The sequence below is a fragment of the Phacochoerus africanus genome, chromosome 8 (assembly GCF_016906955.1).
Source record: "Phacochoerus africanus isolate WHEZ1 chromosome 8, ROS_Pafr_v1, whole genome shotgun sequence".
NCBI classification, from domain to species: Eukaryota; Metazoa; Chordata; class Mammalia; order Artiodactyla; family Suidae; genus Phacochoerus; species Phacochoerus africanus.
Genome location: NC_062551.1, coordinates 135,367,006 through 135,390,876, shown reverse-complemented (window position 1 = coordinate 135,390,876; position 23,871 = coordinate 135,367,006). Strand labels below are relative to the sequence as shown.

Here is a 23,871-nt window from a genome sequence, read left to right as displayed (position 1 = left end):
TTTTGTTAATGTGGTGTATGATGTTGATTGATTTGCATATGTAGAATCATCCTTGTGAACCTGGAATGAATCCCACTTGGTTGTGGTATATGATCTTTTTTATGTGCTGTTGGATTCAGTTGGCAAAAATTTTGTTGAGAATTTTTGCATCTATATTCATCAAAGATGTTGCCTTATAATTTTCTTTTTTGTAGTATCTTTGTTTGGTTTTGGTATTAGGGTGATGGTGGCTTCACTGAATGTCTTTGTGAGTGGTCCTTCTTCAAACTTTCGGAAAAAAGTTTAAGAAGGATGGGTATAAGTTATTCTTTGTATATTTAGTAGAATTTGCTTGTGAAGCCATCTGGTCCTGGACTTTTGTTTGTAGGGAGTATTTTTATTACGTATTCAATTTCATTTCTAGTGATCAGTCTGTTTAATTGATCTATTTCTTCTTGATTCAGTTTTGGTGGGCTATATATCTCTAGAAAGTTGTCCGTTTCTTCTAGATTGTCAAATTTGTTGGCATATAATTCTCTTGTGCTTTTTTTAAAAATTTATTTCTGGAGTATCCATTGAGATTTCTCTTTTTTCATTTCTTATTTTGTTTGAGTTCTTTATCTCCTCTTCTTGGTGAATTTGGCCAGAGGCTTGTCAATTTTGTTTATCTTTTCAAAGAACCAGCTCTTGGTTTTATTGATTTTTTGTTGTTGTTGTTTTCTGAATCTCTATTATATTGTTTTCCTCTCTGATCTTCATGATTTCTTTCCTTCTACTGACTAGGTTTTGTTTATTCTTTTTCTAATTCTTTAAGGTGGTAGGTTAAGTTGTTGATTTGAGATTTTTCTTCTTTTTTGAAGAAGGCCCATATTGCTGTGAACCTCCCTCTAAGAACTGCTTTTGTGGCATCCCATAGATTTTGAATGGTGTGTATTCATTGTCATTTGTCTTGAGGTATTTTTTAATTTCCCTTTTTATTTCTTCATTGACCCATTGTTTTTTTAATAGCAGGTTGTTTAGTCTCCGTGTAGTCAGTTTTTTCTCATTTCTTTTCTTGTGGTTGATTTCTAGTGTCATGTCATTGTGGTCAGAGAAGATGCTTGAAATAATTTCTATCCTCTTAAATTTGTTGAGGTTAGTTTTGTGCCCCAGTATGTGGTCAATCCTTTTCGATGTGCACTTGAAAATAATGTACATTCTGATTTTTTTGAATGTAATGTCCTGAAAATCTCAATTAAGTCTGACTTTTTATCATGTCATTTAGGATCTCTGTTGCTTTATTGATTTTCTGTCTAGAGGAGCTGTCCATTGATATGAGTGGGTTTTTAAAATCTCCTGCTATTATTGTATTCCCATCCATTTCTCCTTTTATGTCTGTTAGTATTTGTTGTATGTATTTGGATGCTCCTATATTAGGACTATATATACTGATGAGTGTAATATCGCCTTCTCGAATGGATCCCTTTATCATTAAATAGTGTCCTTCTTTGTCTTTCTTTATGGCCTTTGTTTTAAAGTCTTTTTTTATCTGATATGAGTATTGCAACTCTTCCTTTCCTGTCTTTTCCATTCGCATTAAATATCTTTTTCCATCCCCTCACTTTCAATTTATATATGTCTTTTACTCCAAGGTGAGTCTCTTGTAGGTAGCATATTGTAAGCTCTTGGTTTTTTATCCAGTCTGCCACTCTGTGACTTTTGATTGGAGCATTCAGTCCATTGACATTTAAGGTAATTATTGATAAATATGTATTTATTGCCATGTAAAACCTTGTTTTCCAGTTGATTCTATGTTTCTTCTTTGTTCCTTTTTTTTTTTTTTGGTTGAATGATTTTCTTTTATTTTATGCTTGTGTCCACTTCTTTTTAGTTTTTGTGAATGTAATGTTTGGTTTCGATTTGTGGTTGCCCTATTTTTCAAGTATGTTAACCCTTTCCTCTATCTGCTTGCTTTAGCCTGATAGTCATATAGGCTCAAACACATTGTAAGAAAGAGTCTAGATTTTTTTTACTTTCCATCCTCACACTTTATAATTTTATGTCCTTTTTAAAAATCTTCATGTGAATCCTTTTGCTGTCACTTGCATCATCGCTTTTACAATAGTTTTTTTGTTCCTTTTGAATCGTTATACTGGCTTATTTAAGTGATTCCTTTCCAGTTGTGATTTCTTTTGAGGAGAGCTTTTGGTATTTCTTTTAGAATGGGTTTATTATTGCTGTATTCTTTTAGTTTTTGTTTGTTGGAGAAATTCTTTATTTCTTATTTTATTTTATTTTTTTCTTCTCAGGGCCATAGCCACTAGCATATGGAAGTTCCCAGGCTAGGGGTCAAATCAGAGCTATAGCCACCAGCCTACACCACAGCCACAGCAACTCAGAATCCAAGCCGTGTCTGAGAGGCCTACACCACACAACGATGTCAGATCCTTAACCCACTGAATGATGCCAGGGATTGAACCTGCAACCTCATGGATTCTAGTCAGGTTCGTTAAGCACTAAGCCATGAAGGGAACTCCTCTTCTTCTATTTTAAATGTTATTCTTGCTGGGTATAGTTTTCTAGGCTGCAAATTTTTCCCTTTTAGAGATTTGAATATATGTTGCCACTTTCTTCTGGCCTGTAGTGTTTCTGTAGAGAAAGCAGCTGATGGCCTTATGGGAGTTCCTTATAATTAATTCTTTGTCTTTCTCTGGCTGTCTTTAGAATTTTCTCCTTACCTTTAACTTTTGACATTTTTTATTATACTATGTCTTGGTGTGGACCTGTTTGGGTTTAACTTGTTTGGGGCCCTCTGTGCTTCCAGTATCTTGATATCTGTTTCCTTTAGATTTGGAAAGTTTTCAGCCATAACTTCTTCAAATATATTTTTAATCTCCTTTTCTTCTAATTCTCCTTGTGGAATCTCTAATATGCAGCTTTATATTATCCCCTAGATCTCTTATATTGCTTTCATGTTTATTCATTTGGTTTTCTGTCTGCTGTCCTGATTGGGTAATGGCCATTATTCTATCTTCCAAGTCACTTATTCATTCCTCTGCATTATTCATTCTGCTTTTTGGTGCCTTTAACTCAGTTCATGTCTCTGCAAATGAATTTTCTAATTTTTCTTGTCTCCTCCTTATATTCTCTACTTCCATTCTAAAATAATCTGCATTACTGTTCATATCCAATCATAATTCCTTTGTATTCACTCTTAATTCCTTCAGTATCTTGACTATCTCCTTTTGACCTCAATGTCCATTAGCCTGCAGAGGTCTATTTCATTGTTTGCTCCTTCAGGGGAATTCTCCTGTTCTTTTAACCAGGAATTATTCCCAGGCTTCTTCATTTTGCTTATATTTTTGTTTTTCTGTGAGTTTAGGAAAAACAACTACTGTGGTCTTGGATGGCTAATTTTATGCAAGAACACCCCTGAGGTATTTTGTAAGGGCTTGTTATTTTTCTGGTGGATGGGTGAGGGCTGCTTTTGGTTTGGATGCTTGCTGTGTCTTTCCTCAGTATGCACAGGCTATTATCCCCTTGATAGGGTGCTGCATGTGCTTCCAGAGAGATGGAGGCAATGGGCAAGGCTAGTAGCCAGTGCCCGGTTGCTGGGCCCTTGAGAGTGGCAACTCATGGGAAGTTGGCACAGGCTACTCCTAGTTGCAGGCCCCTGGTAAGTGGCAGTGACCCTCAGACGGGTATAGGTGGCACTCAGAGCATTTGGCAGTGGCAACACAGAGCGTGTCCACGTCCTTTCCCAGAGGAGTGAGAGCAGCAAGTGGTGCTTGGTTTGCAGTGCCCTCCTCTGTGTCGACCTCTGAGGTGACTGGGGCTGCAGATGTTTACAGATCCGTAGTGGTGACGGGCCACACTCACCCCTGGAGGCTGAGATGACTGCAGAGGTTTGCCCTCACTGCCTGTAGATATGCAAGAGGCACCCCGTCACACTTAGTCTGCGCACTTAGCCCAGGCAAGAGGCAACTCGTTACCAATAGCCCCACCCTCCGAGGGTCTGTGCATGTGCAGAGAAAAACATTTCTATGGTGGTCCACCCCTCCTTCTCTTGTCCTCAGCAACAATGGTGCCTTGCTTCTCCTGCAGGCCCAGACCTCCTCCCCAGTTCCCCTGGCTGTGGCAGTCCACTCCCCAGCCCTTAGTGCACTGCTCCCTAGCCCCCCCAGGCTGTGTCCACACAGCCAACCCTAGTCCTCTCCCTGAAGCTAATCTCTGGAGCCTGAGTCTCAGTGCCAAGATCCCTTCTGAGCATCTTAGCCTGTGGTATCCCAGGAGGTAGGACCAGTTGTCTGTGCAGCTCTCTCTTTGCCTTGCCATCCGCAGTCCAGCTGATGCACTTTTCTCTGAGGCTTCAAGGTCCCTCCATCTCAGCTGATCTCCCATCAGTTAGGTGGCTTCCCAGGGTGTGGGCTCCTTTCCTCTTTCACAGCTCTCTCTCAGGAGGGCTATTCCCATCCTGATTCCTTTCTCTCTCTTTTTTCCTTTTGTTCTACCTAGTTATGTGGAAGGCTTCTTGCTCTTTTTGGAGGAGGTTTAAGGTCTTCCACCAGCATTCAGTAGATGTTCTGTGCTAATCATTCTACATATAGATGGGTTTTTTGATGTGTTTGTGGGAGAAGGTGAGCATCACATCTTACTCTTCCACCACCTTGATCCTGCCTCCAGTTACCATAAGTTTTTTGTTTTGTTTTTGCTTTTGCTTTTGCTTTTTAGAGCCGCACCCGAGGCCTATGGAGCTTCCCAGGCTAGGGGTCTAGTCAGAGCTATAGCTGCTGGCCTACACCACAGCCATAGCAATGCAGGATCCAAGATGCGTCTGAGACCTACACCACAGCTCTTGGCAACACCAGACCCTTAAACCCACTGAATGAGGCCAAGGATTGAACCCTCGACCTCATGGCTTCTAGTCGGATTCGTTTCTGCTGTGCCATGATGGGAACTCCAGGTTTTTAAATGATTAGTATTTTAACGCAAACTTCAATTTTTGTTGGAGAAATACAAAGTCCTGTGAGGAGAATATCAGCCAGTACATTCTTTAGAAGGAAGTCTCTAGACATATAAAAGAAAAGATTTGAAGGGCCAGTGTTCTGCATAGTGAGGGATCTCCAGTAGCAAATGACCCTAACCCTACTATTTGTAGAGAGCATGCTTAATTGAAATCACTTGCAAGAAACCAGGGAGATGTAAAACATTCAAGAAGCTGGTTTGATGCTAAGGGCATGATACTTATGGGATATATAAAACTGGGGCAATACTAATAACAGAGCCAGTTTATTTCCTTCTTAAATGTCGAAGCAGAGAAAAAAAAAAAACAGTAGACAGATCTAAGTTTAATGAAAGTTGGAATCTAGAAAGTTTGAACCGTTATCCTCTCTTTTGAATCCATTTAGGATATTTCATTGGCCTAACATTCCTAGTTAGAGAATACAGAAAGCCTTGTCTCTATGAAGATCTGGGCGGCCTTTTGGCGCCTGATAATCAGAGCCAAAAGAAAACAAAAACAGGAGCTCATTTCTGCCATTAAAATTGCAAACCATCATTGTTGCTTTCTCCTCAGATGGGGCCTAATTCTACTCAATCTACTATAATTTCCTTTCCTAATCTAGATACATTTTGTATGGTTCTGAAAGTTGTTGCAATATATTTGTTATTCAAATTAAAACATGTGTTGTGAGTGAACTAGGGAATTTGGTAAGCATCTCATTTTGAAATTTCCAATTGACCTCCCCAGCCCTCTTACATTAAATGACATAAAACAAATCATGCAGACCATGTCCTCTGTGAGTTCCTTCCCTTGGGAGAAGAAACAAGATTTGTTTTGATTGCTAGGCAGTAAATAACAATCACTGAAAAGATAAAGTGTCCATCTCATCAGAATTTCAGAGCTGGGAACAACCTCAGACATCATCTGGTCTAGTGCTTCCAATTACATCTGCCCCTGAAGCTCGTTTTTGACCTATGAGATGTAAATAAATTGCCATTCCTGGAACCTTCATCACTATTTACCTATGCTCCCCCCGCAGTGTTATCACTTCTGCTATCCTTTGCATTTTGAGGTTTACAGCGTGGGTTCTTGTGGCTCCAAACCAGACAGAGAGAGAGAGAGAGAAGGAGGGCGAGGGAGAGGGTGGAAGGGAGGGAAGGAGGAAAGAAGGAAGGAAGGAGGGAAAATCATTGCTACTTGAGTTTCAAAACACTGTTTAGAAACTAGAAAACTGAGAATGCTTCGGTGTAGATGAAGGTTTCTCAACTTTAGCATTATTGACATTTTTAACTGGATAAGTCTTTGCAGTGAGGGGGCTGTCCTGTGCACTATAAGATATTTAGAAGCATCCTTGTCCAGTAGCCTCCTCCCACCAGTTGTGACAACCAGGAATGTCTACTAACATTGCCCAGTGTCTTGGTAGGGGTGGGAGGGGTGAACAAAATCATTCCTGGTTGAGAACCATTAATGTGTATGGCTTTGCAAAAGCAAATAGTAAGTATTTGATGATTGAAATAATTTCTATACTCTTAAATTTGTTGAGGTTAGCTTTGTGCCCCAGTGTGTGGTCAGTCCTTGAGAATGTTCTATGTTCACTTGAAAAGAATGTATATTCTGATTTTTTTTGAATGGAATGTCCTGAAAATCTCAATTAAGTCTGACTTTTTATCGTGTCATTTAGGATCTCTGTTGCCTTATTGATTTTCTGTCTAGAGGATCTGTCCATTGATGTGAGTGGGTTTTAAAATCTCCTGCTATTATTGTATTCCCATCAATTTCTCTTTTTATGTCTGTTAGTATTTGTTGTATATATTTGGGTGCTCCTGTATTAGGGACATATATGTATATTAACAAATGTAATATCCTCTTCTTTAATTGATCCTTTTATCATTAAATAGTATCTTTCTTTGTCTTTCTTTATGGCCTTAGTTTTAAAATCTCTTTTGTCTGATATGAATAATGTGAATCCTGCTTTCCTATCATTTTTATTCACATGAAATATCTTTTTCCACCCCCTCACTTTCAGTGTGTATGTGTCCTTTGCCCTAAGGTGAGTCTCTTGTAGACAGCATATTGTAGGCTCTTGTTTTTTTAATCCAGTCTGCCACTCTGTGACTTTTGATTGGTGCGTTCAGTCCATTGACATTTAAGGTAATTATTGATAAATATGTATTTATTGCCATGTAAAACCTTGTTTTCCAGTTGATTCTATGTTCCTTCCTAGTGATCTGTGTTCATCATCCAGACGCTTAGGAGTGGTCGGTTGAAGAGTCTACCTAGGGCATAGTAGATACTCAGCAGATATTTGTTGAGTGTTTTCATGAATGATGTTTTACTTTTTGCATTTTGCCTTTTGGGTTGGACAAGCTGGTACTTTAGTCTGTGCCAAAACTAAACATATCCTTGTTCAAATTAGTTAGAGGGTAGAATATCTCTTAGGAAATCTGCCTTTTGCACTCCTTATTCTGCAATCCCCAAAGTAAAAAAAAAAAAAGGCCTGTGTGTGTGTGTAAATGCATGCACACCTGTTCAAAGCACAGAACCAATCAAAGGCCACCCATTCTTCAAAAGTCCAAGAAAAAAAAATGAAGCCCCTCTTAGTAAATCTTACCCCTTTGTGATGATAGCTGGCAGTTAGTTTGAAAGAGAAAGCACCAGCCCTGGTCTGTGTGTTTGGGAAGCACTGCATTAAGGTGGCACTAATTGTGCCTGTATCAGCCCTAACCACCACCTGCTCTCCTCCCCTTGCTTGTAGATAACATGGCTGTGTTAACACTTATTTGAGCAGCAGGGCTCTCTCTTTCTGACTCTGATGATCATAAGGAGGCTGGTAGGATGGAAAGTGCCAGTCATCCTAAGCTCAAGTCCTAGTTTTCCTGCTTCTTAGCAGTTTGACTTGAGAAAGTCATAATATCTCTGACTATATTTCCTCACCTGTAAAATAGAAACAAGCCAATCTGCCTGACCTTTCCCATGGGCTGATGTGTCATAGTGAAAGCACTTTAAAGCACCATGTGAGAAAAAAGAATCTATACATATATGTGTAACTGGGTCACCATGCTGTACAGTAGAAAATTGACAGAACACTGTAAACCAGCTATAATAAAAATAAAAATCATTATATATTTAAAAAAAAAAAAAGCACAATGTGGATGTGCTTTAAGTATGTAAGGGGAGCTTAGGAAATAACTTTCTAATTTAGGCTTCTGAATGTCCCTCATTAAAAGTAATGAAACCCTTCAGTAGGAATATATAAAGGAATAAGTCCCTTAAATCTTCTTAAATACCTTCAAGATCATAATTAAGACTCAAAGCCAAGAGGGAATTGAAACGACTGGATTTTTCCCTCCCATGTGAAACAAACAAAAACATATGTTAAAGAAAACAATTTTAAGACATGCCTTGAGAGAAAGGAAACAAATGTGGTGAGCCCTGTGATGGTCCAGCTTACTGCTGGAGAATCTCTGGCTACAGTGCAGGGAGAAGGGACCCTTGGGGAGACTAGAGGACTCCACAAGTCGAGCAGATGGAGCTGAGAGCCCAGGAGACCAAGGTGGCTGCAGTTCAGAGGACAGAGTACTCAAGGTGCAAGGGATGCACAGAGAGAACTTTGGGGTCTGCAGAGGGTTCCCCTTCAGTATTCACCAGACTACTGCTCAGGACATGCTTGTGAGGAAACTGCCCGAAGTTGAGGGGAAAACCATTGGGAAGGATCAGCTGAACAGTGGCGGGCTCACACCGGGCTTGGAAGAGTGCTCGTTTCTACTGTCCAGTGTAGAAAAACCTCTTCATTCACAAGGCACAGAGTAGAGTACTTAAAAGTGTTTTTGCTGCAGCAGTAGGGAATAATTAACCCTAAATTAAGCACTGCTCTGGTCCAGTCCAGCCAATCTTAAAAAGATCTAAAAGGATTAAGAGGTTTCCAAGTAACTGAATTACATTCCCAAGCAAAGCTCAAGAGTATTTATAGGAATACAAATACACCTGGCATCCAGCTGGTCAATTTAGCAATGCCTGGCACCTGGTAAAAAATTACCAGGCATGCAAAGAAACAGGAAAATCTACTCTGTAATAATGGGGGGAAATCAGTCAAAACCAACTCAGAATTGACACAATGTTAGAACTAGTAAAGAAGGATATTAAGGAGTTCCCGTCGTGGCTCAGTGGTTAATGAATCAGAATAGGAACCATGAGGTTGCGGGTTCAATCCCTGCCCTTGCTCAGTGGGTTAAGGACCTGGCGTTGCCGTGAGCTGTGGTGTAGGTTGCAGACGCGGCTCAGATCCCCTCTTGTTGTGGCTCTGGCATAAACTGGTGGCTACAGCTCCGATTAGACCCCTAGCCTGGGAACCTCCATATGCCACGGGAGCAGCCCAAGAAATTGCAAAAAGACCCCTCCCCAGAAAAAGAAGGATATTAAAAGTTATTATATTTTTTATTTTATGATTTTTCCATTATAGTTGATTTACAGTGTTCTGTCAGTTTCTACTGTACAGAAAAGTGACCCAGTCACACACATGTGTATTTTTTTTCTCACATTATCCTCCATCATGTCCCATCACAAGACTAGGTATAGTTCCCTGTGTTATACAGCAGGATCTCTTTGCTTATCCACTCCAAATGCAATAGTTTGCATCTTTTAACCTCAGACTCCCTCTCCCTTGGCAACCACAAGTCTGTTCTCCTGGTCTATGGGTTTCTTCTCTGTGGAAAATTTCATTTGTGCCATATATTAGATTCCAGATATAAGTAATATCATATGGTGTTTGTTTTCTTTTTGACTTACTTCACTTAGTATCAGAGTCTCTAGTTCTATTCATGTTGCTGCAAATGGCAACCTAAATGTCTATCAGCAGATGAATGGATTAAGAAAATGTGGTATATATACACAATGGAATACTACTTGGCCATAAAAAAGAACAAAAGTTATTATAATTGTATTTCAGATATTCAAACCTTAAATAAAGACATGGACATTTTTAAAGATGCAAATGAAACATCTACAGATAAAAACTACAATGTCATAGGTAAAAGGTACCCAGGATGGAATTAACAGTATATATATGCTGAGTACTACTCAGCAATGAAAAGGGAATGAACTTGATGAATCTCAAAATAAATGTGCTAAATTAAACTAGCCAAAAATATTGCATGCTGTTGAATTCCTCTTATATGAAATTCTAAAAGATACAAAGTAATCTCTAGTGACAGAAAACATATCAGTGATTACCTGATTTTTTTTGGGGGGGTGGGGAGGGACAGAGGAAGGAATTCCCAAAGGGCACAAGGAAACTTTTGGGGTTGATGGAGATGTTCACTCTTTTGACTTTTATGATGGTTTCACAGGTGTGTACAGATGTCAAAACCTTTAATTTTGTATTCTTTAAATGTATGCCATTTATTGTATATCAATTATAACTCAGTAAAACTACTGTAAAAAACTAAAGAGACAACAGTGCATTTCTGAAAACCATTGAACAACTTAGGAAATAGAGGATTTTTAAATGTAACTGTTTTTAAATATTTAAGATTTTGTAAACTTTAGAGGATGGTAAAATATATACTTGAATCTGTAATTTTTTTGTTACATCTAAACCTATAGTGTCTACAGACTACACCTATGGCATAGCATCTGTAGTATCTGTGTAGGAGCTAAAATTCGGTTTAGGGGTTCTTTCTTTTTTAACAATAAAGTTATGGGGGTTTCTTCCAAAGCTTGCTTTGGAAATTAAGAAAATTCCACACATTTTTCTTAACCATAATGACTGCATTCACTCTCTAATACCCTCCTCTCTGTGTGTGATACGAGATCTGGGCTAGAAAAGCCCTCTCATTGCCTGATCAAAGACTCAAAGGCTTTAATTCCTGTTGTCCTGCTTCATTAGAGATACAGTTGTGTAATGCGGGCTCATTATATTTTGAAACGAATTAATTTGTCGATTCTCACGTTCCCAACTTGTCTGACCTGATCTCCCCCAGTTCGATGCTGACCGGGACGAGGATGAGGTGTTCTATGACATCAGCGTGGCGGTTGACAGCAAGTTATTCCCCAACAAAGAAGCCGCAGCAGGTAAGTCACTGTGTCCTCCGAGCTACAGTACACCCTGATCCCCTGACAAGTATCTGGGACTTCATAGTGATGTTGGAGCCCAGCAAACTTCTGTAAGGTTTGAAGGATGACACTGTCTTTAGAACTTTCTACCTTCTGGTTTAAAAAATAAAGGTACAAAACAAAATAGAGGGAGTTCCTGTCGTGGCTCAGTGGTTAACGAAACAGACTAGGAACCATTAGGTTGCAGGTTCGGTCCCTGGCCTTGTTCAGTGGGTTAAGGATCCGGCGTTGCTCTGAGCTGTGGTGTAGGTCACAGATGCGGCTCGGATCCTGTGTTGCTGTGGCTGTGATGTAGGCTGGCGGCTGCAGCTCCGATTCGACCCCTAGCCTGGGAACCTCCATATGCCGCAGGAGCGGCCCCCCCAAAAATGGCAAAAAGACAAAAAATAATAAATAAATAAATAAAACAAAACAAAATAGAAAAGAACCACACACCTGACTCTTATGGTTACTGCCTTTCTTCTAGTCATTGCACATGCAAATTAGCAGGTAGTCGCAGTGTAGCTTTGGATCTGTGTTACCATAATTTTATAAAACTAAACTAACCCATACTTTATGCAACAATTAACAGTTACGGTTTTTCCAGGACTCCCTATCTCATGCATGTCTCACCTGGAAAAAGCCGCTAGTTCCGTCTGATCAGACCACTGTTCCCATCCTAACCCTTAGCTCCTGTTGTGACTCTGTCCCTTCTCTTCCCATGTCTAGAAGTTTGATGTTGCACAGTCGTGCAGGGTCATCCTATCCCCCTTTAGGAGGCAGTACTCACAGCTTTGTCCTTGACCCTTTTCTCATTCTCTTTCCAAGGTCATTCTCTGGTCAACTCATTGTCTCTCATAGTTTCAACCATCAGTTCCATGTGGATGATTCTCAAGTCTCTGTTCTCAATGATGGCCTCAGTGAATAAAGACCAAAATTTCTGGGCTATAAAGAAAAAAGCTGCACACCTAAAATGTGATGCCATATTTGAAGCCCCCAAGAGTAGCTTTAAAGACAGAATAAAAAGAAAGGGAAGGCGGTAGCCTTTCTGAGCAGACCCACAGAGTGCAGGTAACCAATGTAAACTCACCTGCCTAATTTTCAGTCCTATTTACATGTAGGTGTTGTATTGCAGGGAATGATGAACTATTGAGAAGCAGGTAAGATCATGTAAACAAGAGAACTGCTCTGAAAAGGCTCTGACACCTGTGGTTTTTTACGCCATTCATTTAGACCTCTAAGAAGGTCTATCTGTCTGCTGAACACCCTCAGTTTGCCAATACAGTGGAGCAAAGGAAGCGATTTTCCGCTGCCCCTTCTTTAGAGCCCCCAACTCTCAAGGTGGCTTCGTCCCATAGCGATGTAGCTGTGTTGGCTTCTGTGCTAGTCAGTTCATTGCATCTTCATCCTCTCCAAGTCCCCTTGGTAGAGGTTTCTATGGACCTATTCCTTCCTCTCTATAACTTCGAGCTTCTGACCAGAGGGGTCTGTGCTCTTCGCTACAACCCCCTACCACCAGCTGCTCCCTTCCACTCCCAAGAGCCCTGAAAACTGGGTTCTGCTCCAGCCTTAAAGGAGCCAACCACACAGCCCCAGGCTACTGCTGCCATTAAGGAATGGGCTGGTGTTGCTGGATCCTCCTCTCTTGCCAGAGAAAACCAAAACCTGTGTGTTAGGCGAAATCGCTTGGCTTGTAACTGTGCGTGACTCGCTGAGTTCAACCAGCCGCGTCCATGGGCTCTGCTCTGTGACTCAGCAACCCCCAAGGTTTGTCGCTTTGCTCTTCCCTTCTCTCTGAATCCTCTCTCTTTGCAGCATCTCAGCTGCCCCCCTGCCCCCGGCTCCCATATGCTTTTCAATTTTTTAAATAAGAACTGTATTCATTTAAGATCTACCACCCAGTGACCCGGTTAGTGACATGATTACTGAGTCCCACTAACTAACACACCTCTTCACACCGTTTTACCATTTTTCTGGGTGCAATGAATGAGCACCTGAAGTATATTCTCTTTGCACATTTCCAGTATTCAGTACGTTTTATTAACTGCTGTCACCTTGCTGCACATTGGATCTCTAGACTTTTTCTTCCTACATAAACTGCAACTTTGTGCCCTTTGGCCAACGTCTCCCCACTTCCCCCACTTGCACGTCCATGGTAAATACCTGTCTGTTCTCTGCCTCTTTGTATTTGACATTTTTAAGTTCCACACAAAAAGGACATCACACAGTTTTTCTCTTTTAAGAGAGCCAGTTCCTATTGTGGCTCAGTGGGTTAAGAACCCAACATAGGAATTCCCGTTGTGATGCAGTGGAAAAGAATCCAACCAGGAACCATGAGGTTTCCTGGGAACCTCTATATGCTGCAGGTGCAGCCCTAAAAAGACAAAAGACAAAAAAAAGAGAGAGAGAGACCCCAACATAGTGTCTGTGAGGATATGGTTCTGTCCCTGCCCTTGCTCAGTGGGTTAAGGATCTGGAGTTGCTGCAAGCTGCAGCACAGGTCACAGATGTGGCTGGGAGCCAGTGTTGCTGTGGCTGTGGCATAGGCTGGCAGCTGTAGCTCTGATTCGACCCCTAGCCTGGAAACCTCCATATGCCATAAAACGAAAAGAGAGAAAGAAACCCAGGTGAAAGGGTCCCTGCCCTCACATCCCACACTGATCATGGGTCCTCATTCCCCGGGGACTCCTCGTGAGTCCAGGCCTCATTCTCTATCCCTACTGCACTCACGGAAGGCTAGTCATTCCTTACCCGCCTTCTTCCTCATCCCTGGCCCCTCCAGTCTGTCAGGAAATCCTACTGCCACCATGGGGATCCTCCCACAATGCAGTTCTGATCACTCTGTCTCCCAACAGAAAAAATAAAACAAAACCTTCTATGACTTTCCTGCAGGCTGAGCACCAGTGTTTTAACCGTGACAAAAGTATCCTTAGCTTTCCTGCAATGTCCCTGTTCCTCCCACAGCTTCACCACTCCCTCCCCCACACCAGCTTCCTCCAGCTCCTTGAACGCCTCAAGTACCTGCCTGCCCTCTGGCCATGTGCACAGGTTGCTTGGAACCACCTGTCTCCCTCTGCATCCCTCTCCTCACTCAGCTGCGCATCCCATCTTTCCCCTGGCCGGATCCTGCTTTGTATCTCAGCTGAGATGTGATTTCCTCAAGACGTTCCCAGACCCCCTCGCAGACTAGATCAGGCACTGCCTGGGCGTTCATCACAACTGTGATTATATAATTAGATGACTGTTTGCTAAAAATCTATTTCTTTTACTAGAGTGTGAGACATCATGAGGACAGAGCGTATGCGTGTTTGTTTGAAACCCAGTGTGAATCTCAGGCTAGATGGACATAAGCCCCTTCTCTTCCAGCGGGTTGCCTCAGGCAGGCGACTTGCCTGAGTACGTCGACTCAGGGCCACACCGAATTTTCTTCGGCTCCAGAGCAGAATGTGCATTCGTTTGCCTCCATGCCATCGGGTGCCATGCCCTGAACCTCTGCACCCTTCAAGCCCTGTCTGTGGCGTCCCCTTCTCCCTGGAGCCCCTGGTAATGCTTCAAGCAGAACCAGCTGCCTGCATCATCCAATCTCTCTGGTCCTTTCTGGCAACTCTTCAGAGTTTCCCCAACTCTAAAGAAAGGATAATATTAGCACTCCCTCATGGGACTGTTGTGAGGAGGAAATGGCTTATGTGCGTGAGGCATGCACCTGCCGCATTGGAAAGGCTAAGTATAAGTTAGCATCTTTGCTGAGAATTTGAGGGGTCGCAGGGAGAGACCACATATCAGGCAGCACAGTGTTTCCCCATTTTCCTAGGTCGACTTTTACTCCCTTTCCCCTGTCTTCCTCCTTTCCCCGACCCCTGTCTCAGAGTAACTAAAAATAATCCCTCTTCCCTTTTCACCCAGAACAGTCCCCCAACACCCAGGCCCCTCGAGGAACTCTCTTCTAGTCCCAAACACTCAGGATACTTTTCTAAAGAAATACAGTGCTCTTCTTCAAAGGAATTCTAACGCAAACCGCTACTAACACTTTCCACACCATTGGAATTAGAGCTGGATTTTTCCATGCATGCCTAATGCCTAAGGCGCTTAGGAGAGACTGAAGGTTTGTAGAGTGAATACATAAGATCAAGATCCACAAAAGTACAATGTAAGTGCCATTTTATCCATTTTTCAGTCATCCAGCAGAGAGGCAGTGAATACACCCTTTCTGAGTTCTGCTCTTAGATTCAGACAAGAGATAAAACCGCACCTAAAGTTGCTTCCAGGTTAATGAGAGACAGGAGAGGGGAGATAGCACATTCCTGGGAGGGGACAGAAGTGTCAGAAGAGCTTTATCTCCAAATGCCCTTCACCTCCCAGGAAGCTGCACCTGGCGGGAGGGTCCCTTTATTTGGTACTGAGAGTGGGAAGAAGACCCTCCTAGAACGTCAGATTGAAGATCCACTGGGAGGGAAAAAGTCTTTCCCAGTGTTCCAGAAAGCAGTATGGTTAGCCTTCCTGTACCTCAGAAGCCCATTTGTCAGCTTCCCACTTAAATTGAAGGAGGCAACCCAAAAAGAATATTTCCAAAGACTGTTCTATGTCTCAAAGTTGTGACACCAAGTGCCCCCTGTAGGGGTCTATCTCCACTCCTACCTTTCTCTCTGTTATTTAGAGAAAGGATATTTTTAAAGCTGAAAAGAAATCAAGAAATTCAGAATGGGGGAAATGAAAGCCATAGTATCACTTTGTCAAAATGTCCTAATTTTGCTGTCTTTTTTGAGTAACAGAATCATTGCAGTTGTTTTATGTGTCACATTGTCCAATGAAAGATGGCAAAAATGTGTGCATATGGCTATATTTACCTCCCGATTTTGTATGTCAAGCCTTAGGCTATTAAAGGTCCCATTTTCAGCAAACCAAGCAACCAGGACTAAAAGAAAATGAAAGCTATTCAATCATTATCTGAGCTGGATAATGATATCCTTTGTCTGTTGCCTTCTACGATCTATTAGTACTGTTGCCAAGAGCAACAACATGTCAAGAAATTCCATGCCTTAATGATACAGTAAAATTTCTGTTAAAAGCATTTTATTAGGAAACCCAATCTCTTCTTCCTTATCTTCCTTATAAGCAGGAATTGTTTTTTAAACAAAGGCCTCTTCCTTCTACCATCACTGGAGACAGTTTTCTAATGATCTCATTCCATTTTCAAATATTAATATGTAATATCTCTGTTACTTGGTTGCTTAAGAGCCCTTCACATTGTACTTTATTAAAACAACCAAAAGAACAGTTTCTAATTAAATAAGTAGGATACGGGAACCGAAAGGCTATATGTTTAATGAGCCTTTGTGCTCAGATCACATTGTTCACACCACATGAATCCCTCTAAATTCTAAGGGTTGGGTGTCATTCGAGTACCTATCATCATATCCACTAGTCAGTGGTGGATAATATCCAAGGGGTAGAAGTAATGAAAGCTAATTAAAATTAGCATTGCTTGGAATTCCTGCTGTGGCACAGTAGGTTAAGAATCGACCTGCAGTGGCCCAGGTTACTGCAGAGGTGTGGGTTCAATCCCCCCACCCGGCACAGTGGGTTAAAGGATCCTACTTGGCTCAGATTCAGTCCCTGGCCTGGGAACTTCCATATGCTGCAGGTGCAGCCATAAAAAGGAAAAAAATGGCATTGCCTTTAATGCTGCTGTCAATAGCAGCCACCTTGATGGTCACAAGCTAGAGTGACACTCCTTTATTCCACTTTCTATTCTTCCATTTCCCCAGCTACCCAGTGACCCACCTCATCATCAGCCAGTCACTGTTCCTATTTTCTCAGAAGGTAGAGAGACAGCCTGCTCCTCCAGGTCCTCTCCTATAGAGCCCCGCAGCGAAACATCGTGTTTATAAAGCCATTTGCTCAGTACCTGTTTGGAACCTGGAGTCAGCAGGCTGTGGTAGAAGTGGGAACTGTGATTTCTGTCTTTGATCTCACTTGCTTTCTGCATGACCTTAGCCAAGTTATTTAACTTCTCCAAAGCTCATTTTCCTCTTTTCTAAAGTGCAGGAGTGGGATTCTGGGAAATACTAAATTCTAAAATATCTGTGATCTTATAATGGAAAAATATTCGTTTTACTTATGACATCTCTACTGCCTCATAACACATGAGTGGAAACTGATCTTCAACTGGGCTCTGAGACTTCAAGTCATTTGGCCCTAAGATGTACCTCATACAATTTCTATTTGAAAATACCTAAAGCATAAAGGTAGAAAAATTTATACGTGAATAATCCTTCTACCTAAAAAATTGGAGTTCCCTGGTAGCTCAGTGGATTAAGGATCTAGTTTGGCCACTGCTGTGGCTTGAGTCACTGCTGTGGCCCAGGGTTCAATCCCTGAACAGGAACTTCCGCATGCCAAAAAAAGTTGTATATAAAATTAAAGTTTCCATCTCACCCCTCTAGTCTCCCTCTGTTAATAGCATGTTGTGTGTAGTCGTCCCAGTTCCACTCTACAAACACTCATTAACACTGGAATGGCCAAGGGCCTCACCAAGAATTGAGCCATATCCATTTATGCAACTGTACTCAGCAGCTCCACAGTTAGTTGCTTTTCCAGAATGGTTGGATGGTTCAAGTCTCTTCATTTCAAAGACCTTTAGCATACTTTAAAACTTTTTCTTAGCTACAAACACAATAAACAGTGGTGTTATTGCTTAGTACTCAGTCAGTTTGGTGAACAACAAGGGTAATGATGAGAAGAGGAGAAAAAGAGAAGGGAAAAAATGATAAGAGACTATGTGGGGACATTCCTTGGTTCTCTTTTTTATGAAAGCCATGTCTCTGGGAGTGGTCTATATCTGAGAAGTGTGTGAGATGCTTGATATTTTTTTTTTGAAAATTCATCTTCATTAAATATTATTCATGGTATATTCTGAACAAGAGTTATTTGGGGAGTTCCCACCGTGGCTCAGTGGTAACAAACCAGACTTGTATCCATAAGGATGTGGGTTCGATCCCTGGCTTCCCTCAGTGGATTAAGGATCCAGCGTTGCCACGAGCTCTGGTATAGGTTGCAGCCAGGCTCGGATCCCACATTGCTATGGCTATGGTGTAGACTGGCAAGCTGCAGCTTTGATTCTACCCTTTGCCTGGGAACTTCCATATGCCATAGGTGCAGCCCTAAAAAGCAAAATAAATAAATAAATAAATATATGTTCTTATATATACATATTTAAATATATATATATGTTATTTTTCAAGGGTATTTACAATGAGGCATGGACTGGTATGTTTCTTCACAGAATGCCTAGCATTTTATGGGCAACCCTGAATTCTGTCTTTCTGGCTAGTTAGGTAACATATACATTTCCCAGCAAGAAGGAGTCATTACATGAAGATGATGAATCAATTGTGCTTCAGGAGTCCCATTATGAAAATTCCTGGTTTAAGTTTGAGCCTTGGGATTAATGGGCAAGCAGTTCAGGGTAACCTGTAGTACTTAGGGGGGAAAACTCTATGTTAACACATTAAGTTGGAGTTCCTGCTGTGGGTTAAGAATTTGATTGCAATGGCTCAGGTCGCTGAGGCAGAGGGTTTGATCCTGGTCCAGTGCAGTGGGTTAAAGGATCTGGCATTGCCACAGCTGTAGTATAGGTCAAAGCTGCAGCTCAGAGTCAATCCTTGGCCTACACACGCACACACACACACACACACACACACACACACACACACAATAAGTTAACCTGATTTTTTTTCTCACCTTCAGGGACTAAGGTGACCCAAAGGCTGGCAGAAAAACTTCTCAGATTCTCATGGAATGAGCAAACTCAGCCCTTCTTTTTATCTGGAAACCTTTGCTCTATTCCCACCCTGCATCTTGGTCCTGGTGTGGCTTCTTCCTCAGTTACTTTTGCACCCCCCTAAACCACCTCTCCTCCTGGACAACCCTTATTCACCATCACATTTTGGGCTTATAGACTAGTTCCTTATAGAGAATCCCACCTCTGTCTCCTCCAATACTAGCTACATTCTTACCTATTAGAACTAGTAGCTCTTTTTTTTTTTTTGGATCTCTGAACCTTGCTGTTGACAAATTAATCTCCTCCACAAGACCCTTGTCTTTTTAAAGGTGCACACAGTGTCTCGGCGTGTGTGTGACCAAACCAAACTTGGGTCTGCTCGCCTGTGCACAGCAAAGCCAATCTACTGACACGGGGCTGTGGTGAAGGCATGTGCAGGCTTTGTGGCAGGGCGCCAGGCAAGCTCAGGACCTCTAGTGCCCGGAAGAGCTGAAACTCCCCAATGGGTTTCACCAGAGCATTTTTTTAAAAATTTTTTTTTTATTATAGTTGATTTATAGTGTTCTGTTAATTTCTGCTGCACAGAAAAGTGACCCAGCCACACATCCATAAATGTTCTTTTTTTCACATTATTTCTCCATCAGGGCATTTTTTGAAGGTGGTTGTGGGGGGGCGGTGTAAGTGACCATCTTTACACACTTCTCTGATTGGTTGATGGTAAGATCACCAGGCAGTGTCACGGGGGTTAACATCCTCAATCCTTAGGTGCCAGTTGGTCTGCGGATTACAGGCACAGGATCACCAAGTAGTTAATTCCTTCCATTAGGTGGTAGTTTTAGCATCTGTGAAACAACTCAGGAAATGTGCATCAGAGACTATTATTTAGGTACTTCAGAGAGGAGCTAAAGCAGAGGATATAGGGGAAGGGCTGCCCCAGGAAGGCCCCATAGGGTCCCCCTTGGTTACATCTGCATTTTCCATCTGCAGGCCAAACAGGGTCTGGCAGGTGAGAAGTCTCAAAATATTTGTGAGACTAATGTGACCATAAGGACAATATGGAAACCTGGTGGGAGCCTGTTCACTTTAGAAATGGACGCAAGGAGTTCCCTTCGTGGCTCAGTGGTTAATGAACCTGACTAAGAACCGTGAGGATGTGGGGTCAATCCCTGGCCTCGCTCAGTAGGTTGGGGACCCAGCATTGCCGTGAGCTGTGGTGTAGATCCGCAGACGCGGCCCGGATCCCACGTTGCTGTGGCTGTGGTATAGGGCAGCAGCTGTAGCTCCAATTCAACCCCCAGCCTGGGAACTTCCACATGCCTCAGGTGCAGCCCGAAAAAAGCAAAAAAAAAAAAAGAAAAAAGAAAAAAAGAAATGTACGCAGACAGCCTCCATCAGGTCATCTTTGTTTTCCTAACCTTAGGTTCAAGTGACCTTGACCCTTTGATAATGTTGGACGCTGGAGAGATCATTGACACAGGATCTGATTATGAAGACCAGGTAATTTAAAATTTCTAGTTAAATCTTCTTCATTTTAGTTGTTGTAAGTGTTTCATGAAAATTAGAATGATAAATCATTCTGTGAAATGTTTGCAGATAACTAATAGCCTATTCCATGATAAATCATAAGGCTTTTATTGACTCACTTTAGCCCTTTAGCCTTCCCTCATCCACGCATTCAAAGTGACAATTAATTAAAGAAAGATTTGTGGCCAAAATTGACATGAGATGAAAACGAGGGTACCTGAGGTTCTCTTGCCCAAGAATTTGTCTGTATCTCTATCCCTTCCCAATAATAGACCAACCGTATTTACTAAGCGCTGGTTACAGGTTTGAGGCTTTGCTTTATCCTCTTTCCAACCTTTGAAAGGAACTGGTAACCAAGGACAGCACAGCCAAGAAGTTAAATGTATTCTCTATTTGAATAAAACCAGAAATTTATCTGGGTCATTTTTTTTCCTCAGCAGAAGAACTCTTCCTGCTGCTCTATTTTAATGATCCCAAATAGCTGGCAAGTGATCACACTCTCTAATTAGGCCTTATTTTTTAAAAAGCATCATGTCAGAACCTTCCTTCCACCTCTCATTGCTGCTCTGCAGCGGCTGAAAGCCAAACGAGCATGTTCTTCTGGAATTTTCCCCATTTTAAACCACTGCATGTCACAAATAAAGGGGATAGATCAGACCAGTGTAATGACTGTCTCTTTGTTTCATATACATATTCAGGAGCTTTTTTCATGAACATTAAGTTTCTTCTCATATCACAAAGCAAGGAGAAAATATTAAGTGTTTGAAATATATTTTAGCATTTATTAAGCACTTCATACAGACTAAACATTGTGCTAATCTAAGTTCCTTAACTCGATGATCTCACTAATTCCTCACAACATCTCTAGGAAATAGGAATTGTTATCTTTATTTCATAGGTAGGACAATTAAGACTCCAAGTTGCCTACAGTTACACAAATAGTTTCGCAGTGAGGAAGTGAACTAGGGCGCTCACACTCTGCAGCCCCCATCCTCGCCTCCAAAGACCAGCCAGTCAGTGGTGCATTTCTGGAGCCTTTGTAGTTGCTGACTCTCAAGACCCCAGCAGAGGCAAATGCCAAACAACCAGTATGAAAGATAAGCTCAGGAGTTCCCATCGTGGCGCAGTGGTTAATGAATCTGACTAGGAACCATGAGGTTGCAGGTTCAGTCCCTGGCCTTGCTCAGTGGGTTAAGGATCCGGTGTTGCCGTGAGCTGTGGTGTAGGTTGCAGACACAGCTTGGATCTGGTGTTGCTGTGGCTGTGATGTAGGCTGGCAGCTACAGCTCCGATTAGACCCCTAGCCTGGGAACCTCCATATGCCAAGGGAGCGGCCCTAGAAAAGGCAAAAAAGACAAAAGGAAAAAAAGAAAGAAAGAAAGATAAGCTCACCATCTGAAATTACAGACCACACTAAGAAACAAACCATGACAAGAAATCCAGCTGTAAAGCACATGGAAGGATTTGCATCTCAAGGACTAGAGATAACAGAAAAGTCAGAAAGAAATCTTAGTCTGGAAATGTTTAAAATATCCAAAGAGATAAAAGGAAGCTTAGAAGCATTAAACAAGTACAGGAAAGGATGGAAAGGTAGAGGCGGGAAGGGAAAGGGAGGAAGAAATAGAAATTCTAGGCACCAAAAATATTGTCATGGCAATCAAAATTCAGTTTTTCCTCCTGTTGGTTGAGGATTAGACTGGATGCAGCTCCAAAGAGGCAATGATAGAGCTGAGGAAAGCACCTTAGAATAGGACAGAGAGCTAAGTCATTGTCAGAGAAAGAACTTAGGAGCCACTGAGGATAAAACAGCTGGGTCAACATATTGGAAAAGGCGTTCCAGCAGGAGAAAAGGGAGGGGATGGAACAGAGCTGCCTTTTAGCAAATGGTGAAGAATTGTACAGAGATGAGAAAAGACATGTTCCCAGAGTGAAGGAGCACATCTAGTCCTGAGCAAGAAAAAAAAAAAATCCTCACCCATTCTTTTTTCACTTAGTCATTCTATTCAACAGATATGAATAGCAAACCTACTATGTATCAGGTACCTTTTAGGCACTTGGCATATCCAATTGAATAACACAGGCAAGAAGCTTCCATCCAGATGAGGAAGACAGAGAATAAGCAATAAACGAATATGTTAGTAATTTAATGAACTGGTAAATTCTCTAGATTGTTAAGTGCTATGAAAAAAAGAACAGGGTAGGAGGATTAGGACGCTGGGGTGGGGGACAGATTACAATATTAAATAGGATAGTCAATATTAACAAGGATGACCTCATTAAAGAGGCGAGATTTGAGCAAAGATTTGGCACATAGTGTCAAACATCAAGAATACAGAAGACAAAAATAAAATTTAAAGTGAAAAGGCATTACCTATAAAGGAACAACAATTAAGGGGCAGCAGTTAAAAGGAAAGAAATAACAGCATTTGCAGCAACATGTATAGACCTAGAAATTATTATGCTAAGTGAAGTTGGTCAGACAGTGAGACATCAACGTCATACGCTATCACTTACATGTGGAATCTAAAAAAAAAAGGACACAGTGAACTTCTTTGGAGAATGGATACTGACTCACAGATTTTGAAAACTTATGGTTTCCAAAGGAGACAGGTTGGGAGTTGGGGTGATGGGGTGGGGGTTTGGGATTGGAAATGCTATAAAACTGGATTGTGATGATCATTGTACAACTATAAATGTAATAAAATCAACAAAATTTTAAAAATTATTAAACTTAATTTAAAAAAATAATTAAGGGACAGCAGATGAATGAAGCACGCATTTGCATTTATTGAATACCTACTGTAAACCAGACACTGTGTTTTATGGTTTTATATACATTCTTTTTAATCTTTAATATTAATATTAATAGCTCAAGAAGGTAGCTCTGTTTATCCCCATTTTACAGCGGAGGAAAGTGAACCTCATAGAAGTTAAATGACCTCCCAAGACCACACAGCTAACAAGCTGTAGCGTCAGGAATAAAGCCATTATCAAGGTCACTTGTAATCTATCACCAATTCCAGTTAACACTTTTTAGTTGTCTTTCTTAATTTTTTGCTGCCTTTGATTCACCACGCTTTTGCTGCGAAGGGCCAGGTAGCAAATATTTTAGGCCTCGTAAGTGATGATAAGGACTTGGTTGCAACTACTCAAACTCTGCCCTTGTAATACAAAAGCAGCCACAACTATACTTAAATGAGAGTACGGCTGTGTTCCAGAAAAGCTTCGTTTATGGACACTGAAATTTGTGTTTCCACATCTATGCATGTAGTTTATTTCAACTATTTGAAAATGTTAAACTTATTCTTAACTGAGAGGCTGTCCACAAACAGGCAGCAGAGTGGATTTGACCTTCGGGCTGTGGTTTGCTGACCGGGGCTATAAACCATCCCCACTTCTTGACACTCTCCTCTCCATTAGCTTCTGACACTTCTATAGTATTTAATTCTGTTCTGAGTGTTTCATGTTCATTAAAATGCTGTTGGAAATCCTATAAAATTGGATTGGGCTGATCATT

General features: G+C 41.5%; 1 protein-coding gene across 2 annotated transcripts in view; it reads left to right on the top strand.

Annotated features, from left to right (window-relative positions):
- The window catches only part of AK5 (adenylate kinase 5), a 288,498-nt gene that overhangs the window by 144,508 nt on the left and 120,119 nt on the right, over positions 1-23,871 (top strand). For both annotated transcript variants that reach the window (XM_047794362.1, XM_047794361.1), the window contains exons 7-8: positions 10,939-11,029; positions 20,251-20,327. In XM_047794362.1, coding sequence (XP_047650318.1) covers positions 10,939-11,029; positions 20,251-20,327 — 168 coding nt within the window. The remainder of the gene's footprint in view (positions 1-10,938; positions 11,030-20,250; positions 20,328-23,871) is intronic.